This window comes from Bactrocera dorsalis, chromosome 1 (genome assembly GCF_023373825.1).
Source record: "Bactrocera dorsalis isolate Fly_Bdor chromosome 1, ASM2337382v1, whole genome shotgun sequence".
In the NCBI taxonomy this organism is placed as follows: Eukaryota; Metazoa; Arthropoda; class Insecta; order Diptera; family Tephritidae; genus Bactrocera; species Bactrocera dorsalis.
Genome location: NC_064303.1, coordinates 34,889,857 through 34,904,386, shown reverse-complemented (window position 1 = coordinate 34,904,386; position 14,530 = coordinate 34,889,857). Strand labels below are relative to the sequence as shown.

The window sequence follows — 14,530 nt, the reverse complement described above, 5'->3', positions numbered from 1 at the left end:
AAACAACTGACTTTTGAGTTTTCAATACCCAATAAAAGGTTTTAAGCTTTTTAGCTCTTAATCAATAAATGTTTTTAATAATTTGCCATTGACAATAATACTATGATGCTTGACATTACAAAATGTTTCATCAAATACATTTAGATTTCATAAATTTATTTAATTTTCATTGTTTTACATATTTTGTAAGTGCAACAAATCTCTCCGTTTACACATTTTTTTTGGTAAGATTTCAATCTGGCCATCGCTCGTTTCCAATTGCTAAACGTCAAAACCTACTGAACTCGATTAGCTGTCAAAGTTTAGGTGGTTTTGACGTTTAGCAATTGTTCTCTCACTTCCAGTGAGAGAGGAGTTGGACATCTCATTATCTCTGGTTTTGAGCTCATAGTGAACGGTCGTCATGTCATCGTCGGATGATGATTATTTATTAGTGGCATGTGCTGCAATACTTATGAAAAGAAAAAAATTAAAAGGAAGAAGAAGAAGGCGGAGTGTATGAAAAACTGGAATAGACAGCGTAATAAGTTTACGCATGAAAATCTTCTCGCAGAATTAGAAATATCAGCAAAACGGATTATTGTAATTTTTTGCGAATGGATTGCGACACATTTAATGAACTCTCAACTAAGGTGGAGCCATTAATTAAAAAAAAATACAGTAATGCGAGAAGCAATACCAGCTAACATGCGTTTGTCAGCAACCTTAAGATATTTGGCGACCGGAGATAAATTTGAAGATCTTAAATTTATAACTGCAATTTCTCCTAGATCCCTTGGATTGATTATTATAGAAACTTGTGAGGCAATTATTTCGTCGCTTTCAACATTTATAAATGTATTTTATAACCTCAATTATTACATCAATAAATAAAGGATTTCGATTATGTTTTATTGTAACTTTTTATTTCAAATTTTGTATTACTTTTATTTCATAAATTAAATTTGTACATAAAATTAAAATTTATGAAAAATTATTCAGTAAATTAAAATGAATGAAAAATTAGTCGATAAAATTAAAAAAAAAAATTGCGAAATTTGAGATTGTGACGTCTCAGGATCACTCACTGACATTGTAGTATCAATAAGATGCATACACTCAGAAAAGAAACACTTTAAAGCCACTTTAAATCCAGTACAAGGAACTTTAAAACTAAAAATTTTTATGTATGAAAACCAGCCGTATTGAAAAATATTAAATCTTAAAGTTAACATTTCAAAATGTAAATTATTAATGTTAGCACTTTGAATATTAAAGTGAAAACTTTACATTTTAATATGCGCATTCTCGAATACAATATTAACACTTTTGATTTTAAAGTTCACACTTTTAACCCAATTTAAAAATGTTTGTATTTAAATTAAAAGTTAACACATTCAGCCTCAAATTAAAAGCTTTAGCTTTAGCTTTTATTTTGAGAGTGAACACTTTCAAATGCAATTTAAAAGCTTTCACTTTAAAGAAAACACACTATTTTAATTGTTTTTAATTCACATTTTTTTATTCAAACATATTTAAATTTAAATTTATTTTATATCTATGAAATAACTTATTTATAACTCATTTATAATTCATTAAATAAAATAATTTAATTTAAAATTAAAAAAATAAACCATTATATTACTATATCTTTTTTAATCTTGCATATGCCTTTCCATTGTTAATTTAATGTAAATTCATAGGCAGGTTTGTAAAATGTGATATGTTAATCAGTTTAAGGCAATTTTGTTTTATACCAGTCTCGTAAGATTGAAAATCGTAAATAAAAAGTTTGATTTTATAGATACAACAATTTATTTCATTCAGTAATGCTAAAAAATTATTTTGTTTATACTCGATTCCTTTATAATGTATTATAGTCGAAACATAAACAGATTGATAGTTAATATTTTCAAAGTTCAGTATTTTAGGAAAATATTCTTCTTTTGTTAAGTCCTTTGTAATAAATGTTTCAGTGTTAAAAGCATGCGGAAACCCATCTTTATGCCCGGTTTCACAGTCCATACTTAAGTTGTGCCTAAATAAAATCTTAGCTAAGCATTGTTGCGAACTGAGTAGTCGTTTGCGTTTCACAGACAATGCTTAAGTTCTATAAAATTTTATTATGATATATGGCAACGTTGTGGGCAACATATGTTTTACAAATATCATCCACAAACATATCATTGAAATATTTAAATTATTATAGACAACGTATAAATTTGGAAGAAAAATTATAGACAGCGTATAAATTTGGAAGGAAAATTATTTCGTAAATGGATGAAACCCAGAAAAGGACCCCGAATTTCACCGCAAGCGAGTCGGAGCAGCTATTGGAAACTGGTGGAGAAATATAAAAATGTCATCGAATGTAAGCGGACGGACACTTGCACAAACGCTAAAAAAGATGTCGTATGGAAGCGTATCGAACATGATTTCAATTCACAGTGTGCATCTGGCTGCCATCGCAATGCAAAAATATTGAAGAAAAAGTATATCAATCTTAAAAAAGAGGTAAAAAAGCGAGTTGCAGAGGAAAAAAAGTCTCTTTATTTGATTGGAGGAGGACCACCACCAAAGAAATTGTTAACTCAGTTTGATGAAAAACTTTTGACTGTATTACATGAGAAGCAAGTTAGTGGCATGCAGAGTGTGTATGACAATGATGTGATTGCCGGAAATATTGATGGTGAGTTTATACACTTGATTTTATTTTCATGATATTTCAAATGAATGATTTTATCAATTCTCTAAAATAGAGTCCGTAATATTGGGGGAAGAGACATTGGAAAGCATAATGGATTTCGAAAAATCCACTGAAGTGGAAAATTATGAAGGAATAAATGGTAAAAAATTTTAAAGTAAAAAAATACCAGAATCATTACAACTAAATACATATATATTTTAGAATCCGACAACGTTTAATCAAGCCAGCTTTGGAACAAATATGATCCCAGCAAGTTAAAAACACCAAAAAATTCGAAACTAAAATTTGAAGAAAAACCCCAAAGATCTGCGAAAAATTCTTGGGCGAAGCTAGCAGATATGAAAGCCAAGTGGACGGAAGAAAAATATGAAGCGGAAATAAAAATAATGTATGCAGAGCACGAGCAAAGAATGAAGCTGATGAAAGAAAAACATGATGTGGAAATGAAAATTTTAGCAGTTGATTTGGAAAGAAAGAAAAAGAAGCTGGAAGGGTGAAATAAAAAATACATATATGTAAAATTATAAACGTATTTATTAAACTACAATAAACTGAAGTAATTATCTATTAAACATTTTCTGGTAACATTAGTTATTGTATGACTTTCAGCATTCCGATTATTGGGTATATTATCACAGAGTTCGCAAATACTCATCACTAAGAAGTAAAATTTCTATCTTCCTCCTCAGTACAACACAATTGAGGAGCAATAAATTTTGATTTCCTCAATTGTGAGTTCAAAGGAAAGAGTGCTCTTCTAGAATATTTCTCTTTAATACTTATCTTATCTTTTCGCTCTAATATTTACCGCAAACGTACGTGCTCCTCAAAATAATACTCCTCACAAGAGCGCTAAGTTTCTTTTTCTCATCTCAGGTTTCAGCACTCAGTATGCAACTCGCTCTTGTGTTCTCAATAGTTGCATTTGAGTATATTTTTTGAAATTAATATTTTGAATCTTTTGCAAATATGTATACAGATATACATAATATAATATAAATATTTTAGAAAATGGAGTATGACGAGTATCGAATTGATTAAAGATATTTTGAAATGTATGGAGAAAGCCATACAAATTGATTCAGACGATAGTGAAAAGGGTGATATATGTTTAAGTCTATCATATAATCTTTGTTTTAATTTTGAATTATAAATAAAATGTATTTCTTAATTGACAGAACTGATTAATATATGTGATAGAGTGGAACAAATATCTATAAGAAAAAAGAAACGACAATGGGTTAAAGTAAAGAGTAGACAATGGGTTAAAGTAAGGTGAAAGAGAATGAGAAAAAAACTCGAACAGAGTTGCGCAACACAAGTTGCTCGTGTGAAGGTAATGGGCGACAGCAAAAGAGGTAATAGCGCTCTATTTTGTATCGCTGATAAACTCAGTGATGCAGCAGAGAGTGCTCTTGAGCAATTTCTTATTCTCTTAGAGTATGTATATTTATAAATTTATGTTAAAGTTTAATTGTTGTTGGTGTAAATATTAACAGTTTTGGGTACATGCATGATTAACCGTTAATTTAAGTTGTATTGTGTGTATGTAAATAATTTAAAAGATGAGTTTTATTTTTCGCATCACTTGAACACTCAGAGCGATAAAAATAAAGATGATGCGTTAGGCAAATAGTTATCTTTTAAAAAATGCTCGCTCATGCTAATATATGAGTGAGCCAAATACGTGAGGAGTTTTTTTGTGATGAGAATGTTAGTTAAGCTTGCGCTCCTGAGTATTTGAAATGATGTCCTCTTGCGGAATATTACTCATCAGAGCAAGAGCGTATTTTGATGGTTTTACGAACTCTGATTAATCATATTGTTTACAACATCTTCAATTTCATTTGAAAGTGGCGGAGCCATTATATCGCGATTATTGCAGCAGATGTTGTGTAATACTGCTGTTGCAACAATAATGCTTTGGGTTTTTGCTAGATGCAAGCGCAAACCCAGTGATAATACCGGAAACCTACGCTTCCAGACTCCATATGAGCGCTCGATACAATTCCGGGTTCTTATATGAGACTCGTTAGAAAGATTTTCGGCACTCGTATTGACATGCATTAGTGGCGTAATTACGAAGTGGTTATTTTCATAACCACTGTCTGCAACTACTATTCCAGAACCAAATTCTCCAGATTCTAATCGACAATGAATCCGAGAGTTACGGAAAATAGTAGCATCATGAGTGGATCCAGGCCACCGTGCAACGATGTTTATGATGCGGAGATTACTATCACATAACGTCTGGACGTTGATGCAAAATGTACCTTTTCTATTACGAAATAGCTCTGCATCTTCCCCACCTGTATACATATAAAGTATATACAAAGTTTTTGAGTGAAGTATTTTTTGGGCTTTCTTTACCTGGAGAAATTATTTTTACATGAGTGCAATCAATTGCTGCGATCACTCGAGGAAATTTAGCTAATTTAAAAAAGTCTCTCTGGGACTTTTTCAGGTCTATTTCCGTTTTTGGCATATAAATGTGATGGTCTTTTAATTGGGCTATGTGGTGCGACACTACTGTTATAACTCTTGATACCGTACTTTGAGATACTCCAAATAAATCTCCTACTGTCCTCAACATACTTCCCGTAGCATAAAACCTCAATGTAAGCAAAAGCATTTGTTTTCCTAAAAGAAATGTATACATAATTGAGTCGTTTAAGGCAATTTAGATGTACCACTTGGTTTTGTGTTCAATTTGTAGTCGAATACAATCGAACACATTCCAGGCTAATCCGAAATCTGTCGCGGAAATCTTTATCGTCATATAGCTTTAAGAATTTTGGCCGGGACCTGATTTCTTTTGTTCGTCGCATTATTATAACATTCCAGAGGTCATCGTATTCTGGGTCACTATCAAAATCGCAATCCCAATCCGATTCCATATTTTTTTCACAAAATATAATTTGTTATATCGTATTATTCTTTTTTTCACAAATAACTGAAAATTCAAAACAAAAAACAGCTGTTATTTAAGCACTGCTTAAGTCTCCCCTTTTCAGTACTTAAGCATTACATAAGTATGAACTGTGAAACACAATTTTCCTGTTTTATCTTAAGCACAACCTAAGTATGGACTGTGAAACCGGGCATTATACTTACAGTCTTCCACAAAACTGAAGGTACAGTGAATTTGGATTTGCGAATTGTATTGCTTTGCAGGTGTTCTTCATTCAAACGCCAAATAACGAAAATGTTATTATGACTAGTAATAGTACTTTTTAATTTTTATAAAATTAACCACTTCGGCAACCGTGATCAGCGAGGAGATTACGTTTTTGTTGGCAACTCTTTACTGACGTTCCACAAAAGTGTTGGTACAGCTGATGTAAACGCGCTTTTATTAGTAAAAAGGGGAATCCCACAATTCAATATTATTGCTGTGAATTAAAAGCTGCAGTCTGGTACTTTTAATATTGTATTCGTGTTCGTTGAGTGTTATTTGTTATAAAAATCAAATAAAAATAAAAGAAGTTATGGGCCGAAAAGAATTAACAATTAGAGAACGGGAAATCATAACTGATCTACATGTTAGGCAAGGTAAATCTTATTCACAAATATCTGAGCTTGTATCGCGTAGTCGGTCATCAGTCCAAAAAGTGGTTAACCGATATAATAAGGAAAACAGAGTTGAAAATGCACCCAGGACTGGCCGCCCGCCCAAACTGAATGATACTGACAAGAGGAAAATTTTGCGTATAGTAAAAGAAAACCCATTTGTAAGCTGCAGAAAAATTAGTGTTGACCTTGCTGTTTACGACAACAAACAGGTTAGTGCAGAAACTGTACGAAGAGCTGTCGTAGAGAATGGATTTTCATCTAGAACGCCCAGGAAGAAGCCGCTTGTGAGTGCTATAAACAAAGAAAAGCGTATAACATTCGCAAAGACATATTGTGACAAGCCTGTGGAGTTTTGGGACAAAATTTTATTTTCAGATGAGTCTAAGTTTTGCATACTTAACGTAAATGGGCATAAAAGGGTCTGGGGCAGAGCAGGAGAAGCGCTCAATCCAAAGAATACGGTTAAAACCATTAAACATGGAGGCGGTGGCGTTATGGTGTGGGGGTGCATGGCAGCTGCGGGGGCAGGAAACCTGGTTTTTGTCGAAAATAATATGGACCAGAATACATATTTGGATATTCTACGAAATCTTTGGTGTGAACTTGAGACTAGAATTAGAAAAAGAAAGATGTCAAGCAAGGCGCAGCTTAAGGAGGTTATATTAGAGGAGTGGAACAACATTAGCAGCGAGCTCACCAAAAAATTGATGCATTCAATGCCTAAAAGGTTGAAATCAGTAATAAAAACTAAAGGATATCCTACAAAATACTGAAAAAGGTGAGGTTTGAATAGAAAGCAATGCCATAACTATAATTTATATATATTCTCTTTAGGTGTACCTTGACTTTTGTGGACTCAATATAATGGCTTATCACCATATTGGCATCATTTTCTTTTCTTATATACTGAATTTTGGTTTTGTTTTTACATGGATTCAAAGTTTATTTTTTGTTGTTGAAAATACGTTAAGAAAATTTTACTTTTATTTGATTAATAAAAGCAGATCACACTGTTTTCAAAAATTTACTTGCTGTACCTTCACTTCTGTGGAAGGACTGTATGTAAAAAATTTGAAAAACAAAAAATTTTTTCATAGCCGCTGTATAAGCAGGATTTACTCGAGATGTTATATTGTTAAAATACATTTTTGCATCTTTATGTTTTGCCTCGAAACGCATTGCCCAGACAAACTTGAGAGGACCACACTTCTCAATTGCGTGTGGGTAGTGCACCAAAAAATGATGCTTAGGTTTCAAATTACCGTAAAGTAGAATATATAATTGATGATGTGCTTTAATTAAATTTTTTAACTTATCTAGATCGAAATTAGAAAAACTAGAATCAAATAATAAATCTACTATTTCTATTAGCAACACCAACAGTTTCCAATGCTTCACGTCTGGTGAAATTAAATCTCCTATCATGAGTGGGAGAAAATTTGTAAAGCATAAAACCTCACTAGCTGTCATTTTTAAGTTGTACGATTGAAGTCGGTCCATAAGGAGAGGCTGCGAAATATTTCCTATTTCAATAATTCCAAACTGAAAAAATTTTTTTCTGCTGTTAATAATGTCTAATGAAATAATTTTGTCATTTACCAAACCCAAGATTATGTTGCAAATATCATATACGCAAATCCCTTCTAAAACGTCATGCATAACGTCAAAGCAAATGTTATTTGTTACGTGAAACATTTTCAACTCATTAAAAATACAAACTGTTTTGACACCGGTGTCTTGAAATTTATTGTTAAATAAGTCATCTTCGTATTTAATTCAAGTTCTTAGCAGTTGTTCGTTTTCTGAAACATCAATTTTAATTTGATCTTTAGTAGTTGTACATGCTCGACAGTAACGCTTGGCATTAAAAGATTGCACAAAACCCAAAATACTATTTACACCTACATTATCTCCAACTATAAGGCTTAAAACGAAATGTACTTTGAAAGTCTGATCAAGTGATTGAATTAATATCCCTTCCTCCAATGATTTAAGCTCTTCAAGTAAATGGAAGAAGGACGTTCTGTTTCCACAACATTTCAAATCTTTTGTAGATATAAAAGCAGCATTAAAAATAAAATCAAGTTTTGAGAGTATATATTGTGGCATAGTAGGGAAATTGTAATAACAACCGCAAATCGAGAATGTGTGACTACCAAGAGCGTTATTTAATTGAAAGTCATCAAAATATAAAACATAGGGTATTACCAGTTGAGAATCAACTTTTAATTTAATTGAATGAAAAATTTGTCCATTGTCCAAAAGTAGTATCTGCTAAAAACTTTTCTGTATTTTCTAAACTCATTTGTAAAACATTAGGACTCAAAAAGTGCTTTAAATTGAAATTTTAATGGCATTATTTGAAAGCTAAGCTTTTTACTATCGAGTGTAGGGTTTCCCTGAACAACTGTGTCAGCTATTTCATTAAGAATTACAAAAGACTTTGGGCTTTCATATAAATTCATTGCCTTTAAAACTGTAATTATTCGATGTTCAGATTTTATTTCCATAAATGGATCATCACAAAAGTTAAGAATACAGTCAATATCGTTTTGTAGTTAGGGTAATAAGTTACTGTTTGAATTTGAAATAACATTTCTGATTGTAGCAGAAACTGTTCCTAGTAAATCTGATACCATGCTTTGTGTATTTAAAACATCTTTTCTTGGCATGGTACTTTTTGAATATAGTTGCAGACATAAAGCTAAAGACTTATTTTTTAAATCCGTTATGGTTTGTTCTCTATTTATATGAAATTGTGAACTTGTGTCTGGCATTGTTACTATGATAGGTTCATCTGATAAAATGGGTTCATCTAACCTAATTCCGGAAGATGTGGCGGGTAACTCTGTTGGTGTTTGTAAAGTGTAAATTTTATTCTTATGTGTTAACAAATATCGCTTTAGAGAACTAAAGTTAGAAAAAATTTGCTTACATTTATTTTGTTCGCAAGTTTATCTCTATTTGACAATAAATGCATGTGTTTTAAATGTCTTATTAGCACATCAACACTTTTAAATAACTGAAAACATCTGAAACATTTATACATTATTACAATCGAAAAATTTACAAAATTTAATTTTTTTCATTCATGTGTGTTAACAATGAAGTAATATTTGAACTTTTTAAATCAAATTTTGAATCTTATGCCGGAATTACATGTGCAGAATTCAGCGTGCAGAAAAAAAATTTGTACTGATTTGACAGTTCAAATTCTGCACCTCAATGCAGATCTGCACGGCATGTGAAATTTGAATTTCGCTGCACAGAGGCAGTGCTGACAACATTCAAATAATTAATTTTTGAGCAAAGTCCGTCAACATTTTAAATTGTGCTCAGCTGTTAAGTAAAAATTAACAAAAGAAATAAAAAATGGAAGAAAAACTGATTGAGTTTGTAAGAGAAACCGGTTCTTATATGACAAAAGTCGTAGAAATTATAAAAATAGCTACCTGAGGGACGCCAAATTTCAGGAGCTATCCGAGAAATTGAATATTCCTGGTAAATTTTTAATTTTATAACCTGACAAAATAAATATTTATTCATGTTTTGAATGATTTTAGGTGAGAAGCTAAAGGCCCGTTGGCTGACCCTACGTGATAAATTTTATAAAGATCTAAAAAAGGTACCATCAGGAAGCGGTGTGTATTCGCCACACAAAAAGTGGAAGTGGATGAAGAGCTAACAGTTTTTAAAGGACGTTGAAATGGACAATTTGAAGTAGGTTTTGTTATAATCTTGTTTTATTTGTATAATTGTATTATTTATTATATATGCATTTTCAGCGCACAAGGCAATTATGGCACCTTTGGAAAAGCCTTGCCAAGCAGGCGGAGGGAGCTAATTTAAGTAGCCTGGAAATGTCGGAGTTCCAATTCCAAATTTCCCAAACATTCCACCAATTTTTAGTGAATCGTGAAAAAATAAGTTTTTAATTAACATATGTATTTTATAAACATTTATCATTTTAAATAAAAGACCATTCATTTTAAATATATAAAAAAGTACAAAGTTATTTCTTTATTTTGTATTTGTTGTGTTTTGTTATTTCAGTGCAAACAATTTTGAGGAATACAAATCCATACAGGTTACGTAGAACCGACATATTTATTTTATAATACATTTATTAAATTATTTACTTATTTATTAAAGAAGAGATAATTTTTAAGAAGATCTCGGGCATCAAAGGCACTTCGTCTTGCATTAGCGCTTGATAATATTGTACTCTGATGTAATGGCGCTACAAATTGTCTCCACTGCCCTTCAATTAGAATGCCACTTTCATTTACGTGGTCAACGAAGTTGTTGGGACAATAGAATTCGGCGTTATGGAACTTTACAAAATTATGTAAAACTAATGTAGCTCTAACTATGGTATTGGCATTTTCGGGAAAACATATCCAAAGAATTAGTGAGAACTCGCCATCTAGCCACTAAAATGCCAAATGTATTTTCAATTGTAACCCGCGCTCTGGATAAACATTTATTGAAGTGGTCTTTGTTTGCTTCCAAACACTTTCCCGGATATGGCCTCATCAAATGTTTTGTCAACGGAAAAAGCAGCATCTCCCACATAATAAAAATGGAAATTTTATCGCACTACGTGGAAGATTTTTTGCTTCTGGTAGGTTCATTGTTTCCGTTTAATATTCTATTTCCAAAATGTCTACTGCGGTGAATGTATATTTGCTATCACAAACGGCTAACAACACAATACTAAAATATTGCTTATAATTAAAATACAGTGATCCGGATTTTCGCGGACACTTTATTTGGACATGTTTGCCGTCAACAGCTCCTACAACATGAGGCATAGCCTGTCTTGATGTAAAATGAATCGGCTATTTCCCTCCACTCATGTTCATTTGGTTGCGCCAAGTATATTCCTGAAAGTTCATCCCAAATGCTGCGGATGTTTCCAATAAAATTTTGCCAATTGTTGATACTCCTACTCGAAAAGCCCAAGCCAACATCTGGCGGCAAACTCCATGGGCCAAATGTCTATTGTAAGAGTTGATGAAAATATGTATTTATTTATTATAAAATTTACAAACAAAATGTACTTACACTAATGTTATTGCCAGGCGACATTCTGCTGGTATTTGGACGACGTATATGGACACTGTTTTGCTATAACGCCTTTTAATTAAGCTTAGAAGAAGCTTAAATTGATCCACTTGCATCCGAGTAGCCTTTTGGAACTGAGAGGAATCATTGTTTTTTATATAAACGAATAAATTATTGAAAAAACCATGCAGCTCTCTCTCATTTTCCACATACAAGTGTTCCAATAAAGTCTTCGTACAGCACCTAATAAAAAGATTATTGATAAAAATCGGTAACACATTTAAAATTTTTAAAAGTTTTTTTAGTGCGTATTTGTTTATGTCATATTTCATTACATAGTAAACGAAAAATAAATATAATTTATTACATTGTTTCAAAACTATACATAATATTTGAAAAAATTGCATTATTTAAACTCCACTAAAGTCTTCGTACATTATATTTAAAGTAAAATAAATCATAAATATATCAATTTTTTTATTGATTTTAATATTTTGTGGGATAGCCCTTGTTTTTAATAACGGCTTTAATGCGGTCTTGCATTGATTCCACAAGCTTTTGTGTATATCGTACATCAATTTTCATCCATTCCTCTTGAAGGACTTCTTTTAGGCGAGCTTTTGAACTTATATGATGAGTCCTGATCCGTTTTTCGAGCAAGTTCCAAACATGCTCTATTGGGTTAAGATCAGGACTCTGTGGTGGTGTCTCTAGTAAATGGGGGACATTGTACGCCAAGTACATCCTTGTATTATGAGCCATGTGCTTGGGGTCGTTGTCTTGCTGGAAATAAAATGCTTCAGATACGCCCAATTTTTCTACGCTTGGCTTCAAATTTCGTTTCAAAATGTCAATATAAGCACGGTGGTCCATAATTTCTTCAATTATTTCGAGTTTGCCAACGCCATTAGCAGCCATACAACCCCATACCATCACTCCACCACCTCCGTGCTTTACTGTTTTAATTGTATTTTTGGGGTTGTATGCTTCTCCTGGCTTCCTCCATACTTTAATCATGCCGTCAGATCCAAAAATGTTGTATTTCGATTCATCAGAGAATATAAACATTCCGCCAAAACACGGGAGATGCATTTTGGTACTTCTGAGCGAAGGCAATGCGCTTCCTACGGTTTATCACGTTTACGAGTGGCTTTCGGCGAGGCGTGCGTGACTTAAACCCAGCCTTAATTATAGCTTTTCGTACAGTTTCGGGATTAACTTTTTTTTGGTTGAATTGGTGAAGCTCTGTAGCGATTTTTTGAGCACTAATGAATGGTTCTGCAGTAACCATTCGCTTAATTTTTAGGCGATCTCCATCCGCGAGAATTGAAGGTCGACCAGATTTTGTTTTTGTTTTCTACGCGGCCTTCATATTTAAAGCGGCCAATAACGGATTGCACTGTCGAACGGCTACGGGACACTATTTTGGCTATTTCTGCATATGATTTTTTTTATGATAAGCTCACGTTCTTTAATTGATAAATATTTTCCAGGCATTTTTTTATAATCACCAAAGTTTTTATTCAAATTCACAACGTTTACGATTCAAATGAGTCACTGAAATATCCCGCTAGCTTACTTCGTTCACTTTAACAAAGTACCGTTATAAGGAAGGTTGCCTATTATTATTTAGAAAAAGTAGTTGCCAACAAAAGCGAAATGTGCGAAGACTTTATTGGAGTTTAAATAGTGCAATTTTTTCAAATATTATGTATAGTTTTGAAACAATGTGATATATGTGTATAGTGAAATATGTCATAAACAAATACGCACTAAAAAATTTTAAATGTGTTACCGATTTGTATTAATAATCTTTTTATTAGGTGCTGTACGAAGACTTTATTGGAACACTGTATATAGGAATCGTCCACACCCGTGTTTTTTTATCACTTATCGCGCACAAGCTTAAAATATTGATTAATTTCTTTTTGGCAACTAGAAGTAAAAGCAATTGTTGCAATCTTTTTTTTCTTTCCACTTCCATTTTAAAATTTTTAAATTTCAATTTCAAATTATTTATTGCAATCAGCTGATTGTCAAAAATTTACTGCACATGTGTTTTGGCTGAAAAATAGTGCAGATCTGCATGCAGAATAGAACATGTAATTCTGGCATTATTCATAAAAATACTTTTGGATAAACATCCATGGCATTTTCGCAGTTCTTAGGATATTTAAGATTAAACACGTGAAAGATTTTAAAGCATATATCCAAACTTTCAATAAAAGAATTTAGTTTGTACAAAGTTTTGTCAAAGTAAATGTAAAAGGTTTTAAGATCGTCCTCAGAGTCTCCTACCACAATTATAAACGGCTGTACAGTCAATTTATTATAAAAATATTTACCGATAATTTCTTTTATTCGTATTGAGTAATCACTAATTGTTGTTAACTGCAATACGAAGCTTTCATTAGCATCTTCAATGGTGGCTTTCTTTTTTGTATTTCCATCTACACTAAATCTTGCTGAAGGCAGCTGAACTGAATTGAGAAGAATTGTAAAAATGTAGTCTTGAAAATCTGTAAAAAAAATTATTTAGTGTTATTTTATTAATTTAACAACAACTTAACAATTTTTTTCGTCGTTTTTGCTTGGTTCAAAAGATCTATTGATTGCTGATTCCGTATGTTGGTAAAACTAGTAGTTCACTATCTTGGTTTTAAAATTATCCCACTTTGTTTTTAAAAGATTATCTTTTGGTGGATAAATCAAATTGAAATCTAGATTAATCTAAAAAAATAAAAAAATTTTTATATCCTTGAATTTTGTGTTAAAGTTCTTTTTAAATACCAGAAATGGTGCTCTGGAGTCTTTTAAAATTGGCCACTCCTGCAAAAAAACAGAATTCGAAAGCTTTGCCAAATCCTTCTTCCGAAATGTAAATGTTTTTTGCCATTTGTCAATAACCTCATCCCAATTATTGACATCTTTTTGAAGCGAAGTTTTTAAACATAACGACAGCGTTTCGTCTACTGATGGATCACATACTTCACTCGAAAGAGATCTTTCCGCAGATTGACTACTCTTCTAATCTTTGTCTTTAAATTAAAATATTTGGAATAGAGCTTTCCTGATGGGTTTTTTTTTCTTTCACGAGGAATGTAGTAATAATCCTGAAAGAAATCAGTTTACAATATGTTCTCTTAAATACTTACATATATCGTTTTTAATAATACCTGGGACTCTTTTTCATTGAGAAATACA

General features: G+C 32.1%; 2 protein-coding genes and 1 long non-coding RNA gene across 5 annotated transcripts; 2 read left to right on the top strand and 1 right to left on the bottom strand.

The window, feature by feature from the left end:
• The first annotated feature begins 2,135 nt into the window (after window positions 1-2,135).
• LOC125775571 (myb/SANT-like DNA-binding domain-containing protein 3) lies at window positions 2,136-3,572 on the top strand. 2 transcript variants are annotated; one of them, XM_049446222.1, is made up of 3 exons: window positions 2,136-2,668; window positions 2,739-2,825; window positions 2,914-3,572. In XM_049446222.1, the coding sequence occupies exons 1-3, from the start codon at window positions 2,260-2,262 to the stop codon at window positions 2,928-2,930; spliced, it is 513 nt and encodes a 170-aa protein (XP_049302179.1). In that variant the 5' UTR covers window positions 2,136-2,259; the 3' UTR covers window positions 2,931-3,572. The 2 variants fall into 2 exon arrangements, with proteins under 2 accessions (XP_049302179.1, XP_049302178.1); XM_049446221.1 differs by having other exon boundaries at window positions 2,138-2,668; window positions 2,888-3,267.
• A 914-nt stretch (window positions 3,573-4,486) lies between these two features.
• Window positions 4,487-5,422, bottom strand: LOC125777452 (putative nuclease HARBI1). Its single transcript, XM_049452431.1, has 3 exons — window positions 5,377-5,422; window positions 5,057-5,326; window positions 4,487-4,995 (listed from the first exon to the last, which is right to left on the bottom strand). Exons 1-3 carry the CDS (start codon window positions 5,420-5,422, stop codon window positions 4,487-4,489), a joined length of 825 nt encoding a protein of 274 aa, XP_049308388.1.
• A 588-nt stretch (window positions 5,423-6,010) lies between these two features.
• LOC125775650 (uncharacterized) lies at window positions 6,011-10,158 on the top strand. 2 transcript variants are annotated; one of them, XR_007421235.1, is made up of 4 exons: window positions 6,011-7,037; window positions 7,094-9,760; window positions 9,823-9,979; window positions 10,045-10,158. It is a non-coding gene; the product is annotated as an uncharacterized LOC125775650 (long non-coding RNA). The 2 variants fall into 2 exon arrangements; XR_007421234.1 differs by having other exon boundaries at window positions 7,094-9,979.
• The last annotated feature ends 4,372 nt before the right edge of the window (window positions 10,159-14,530 follow it).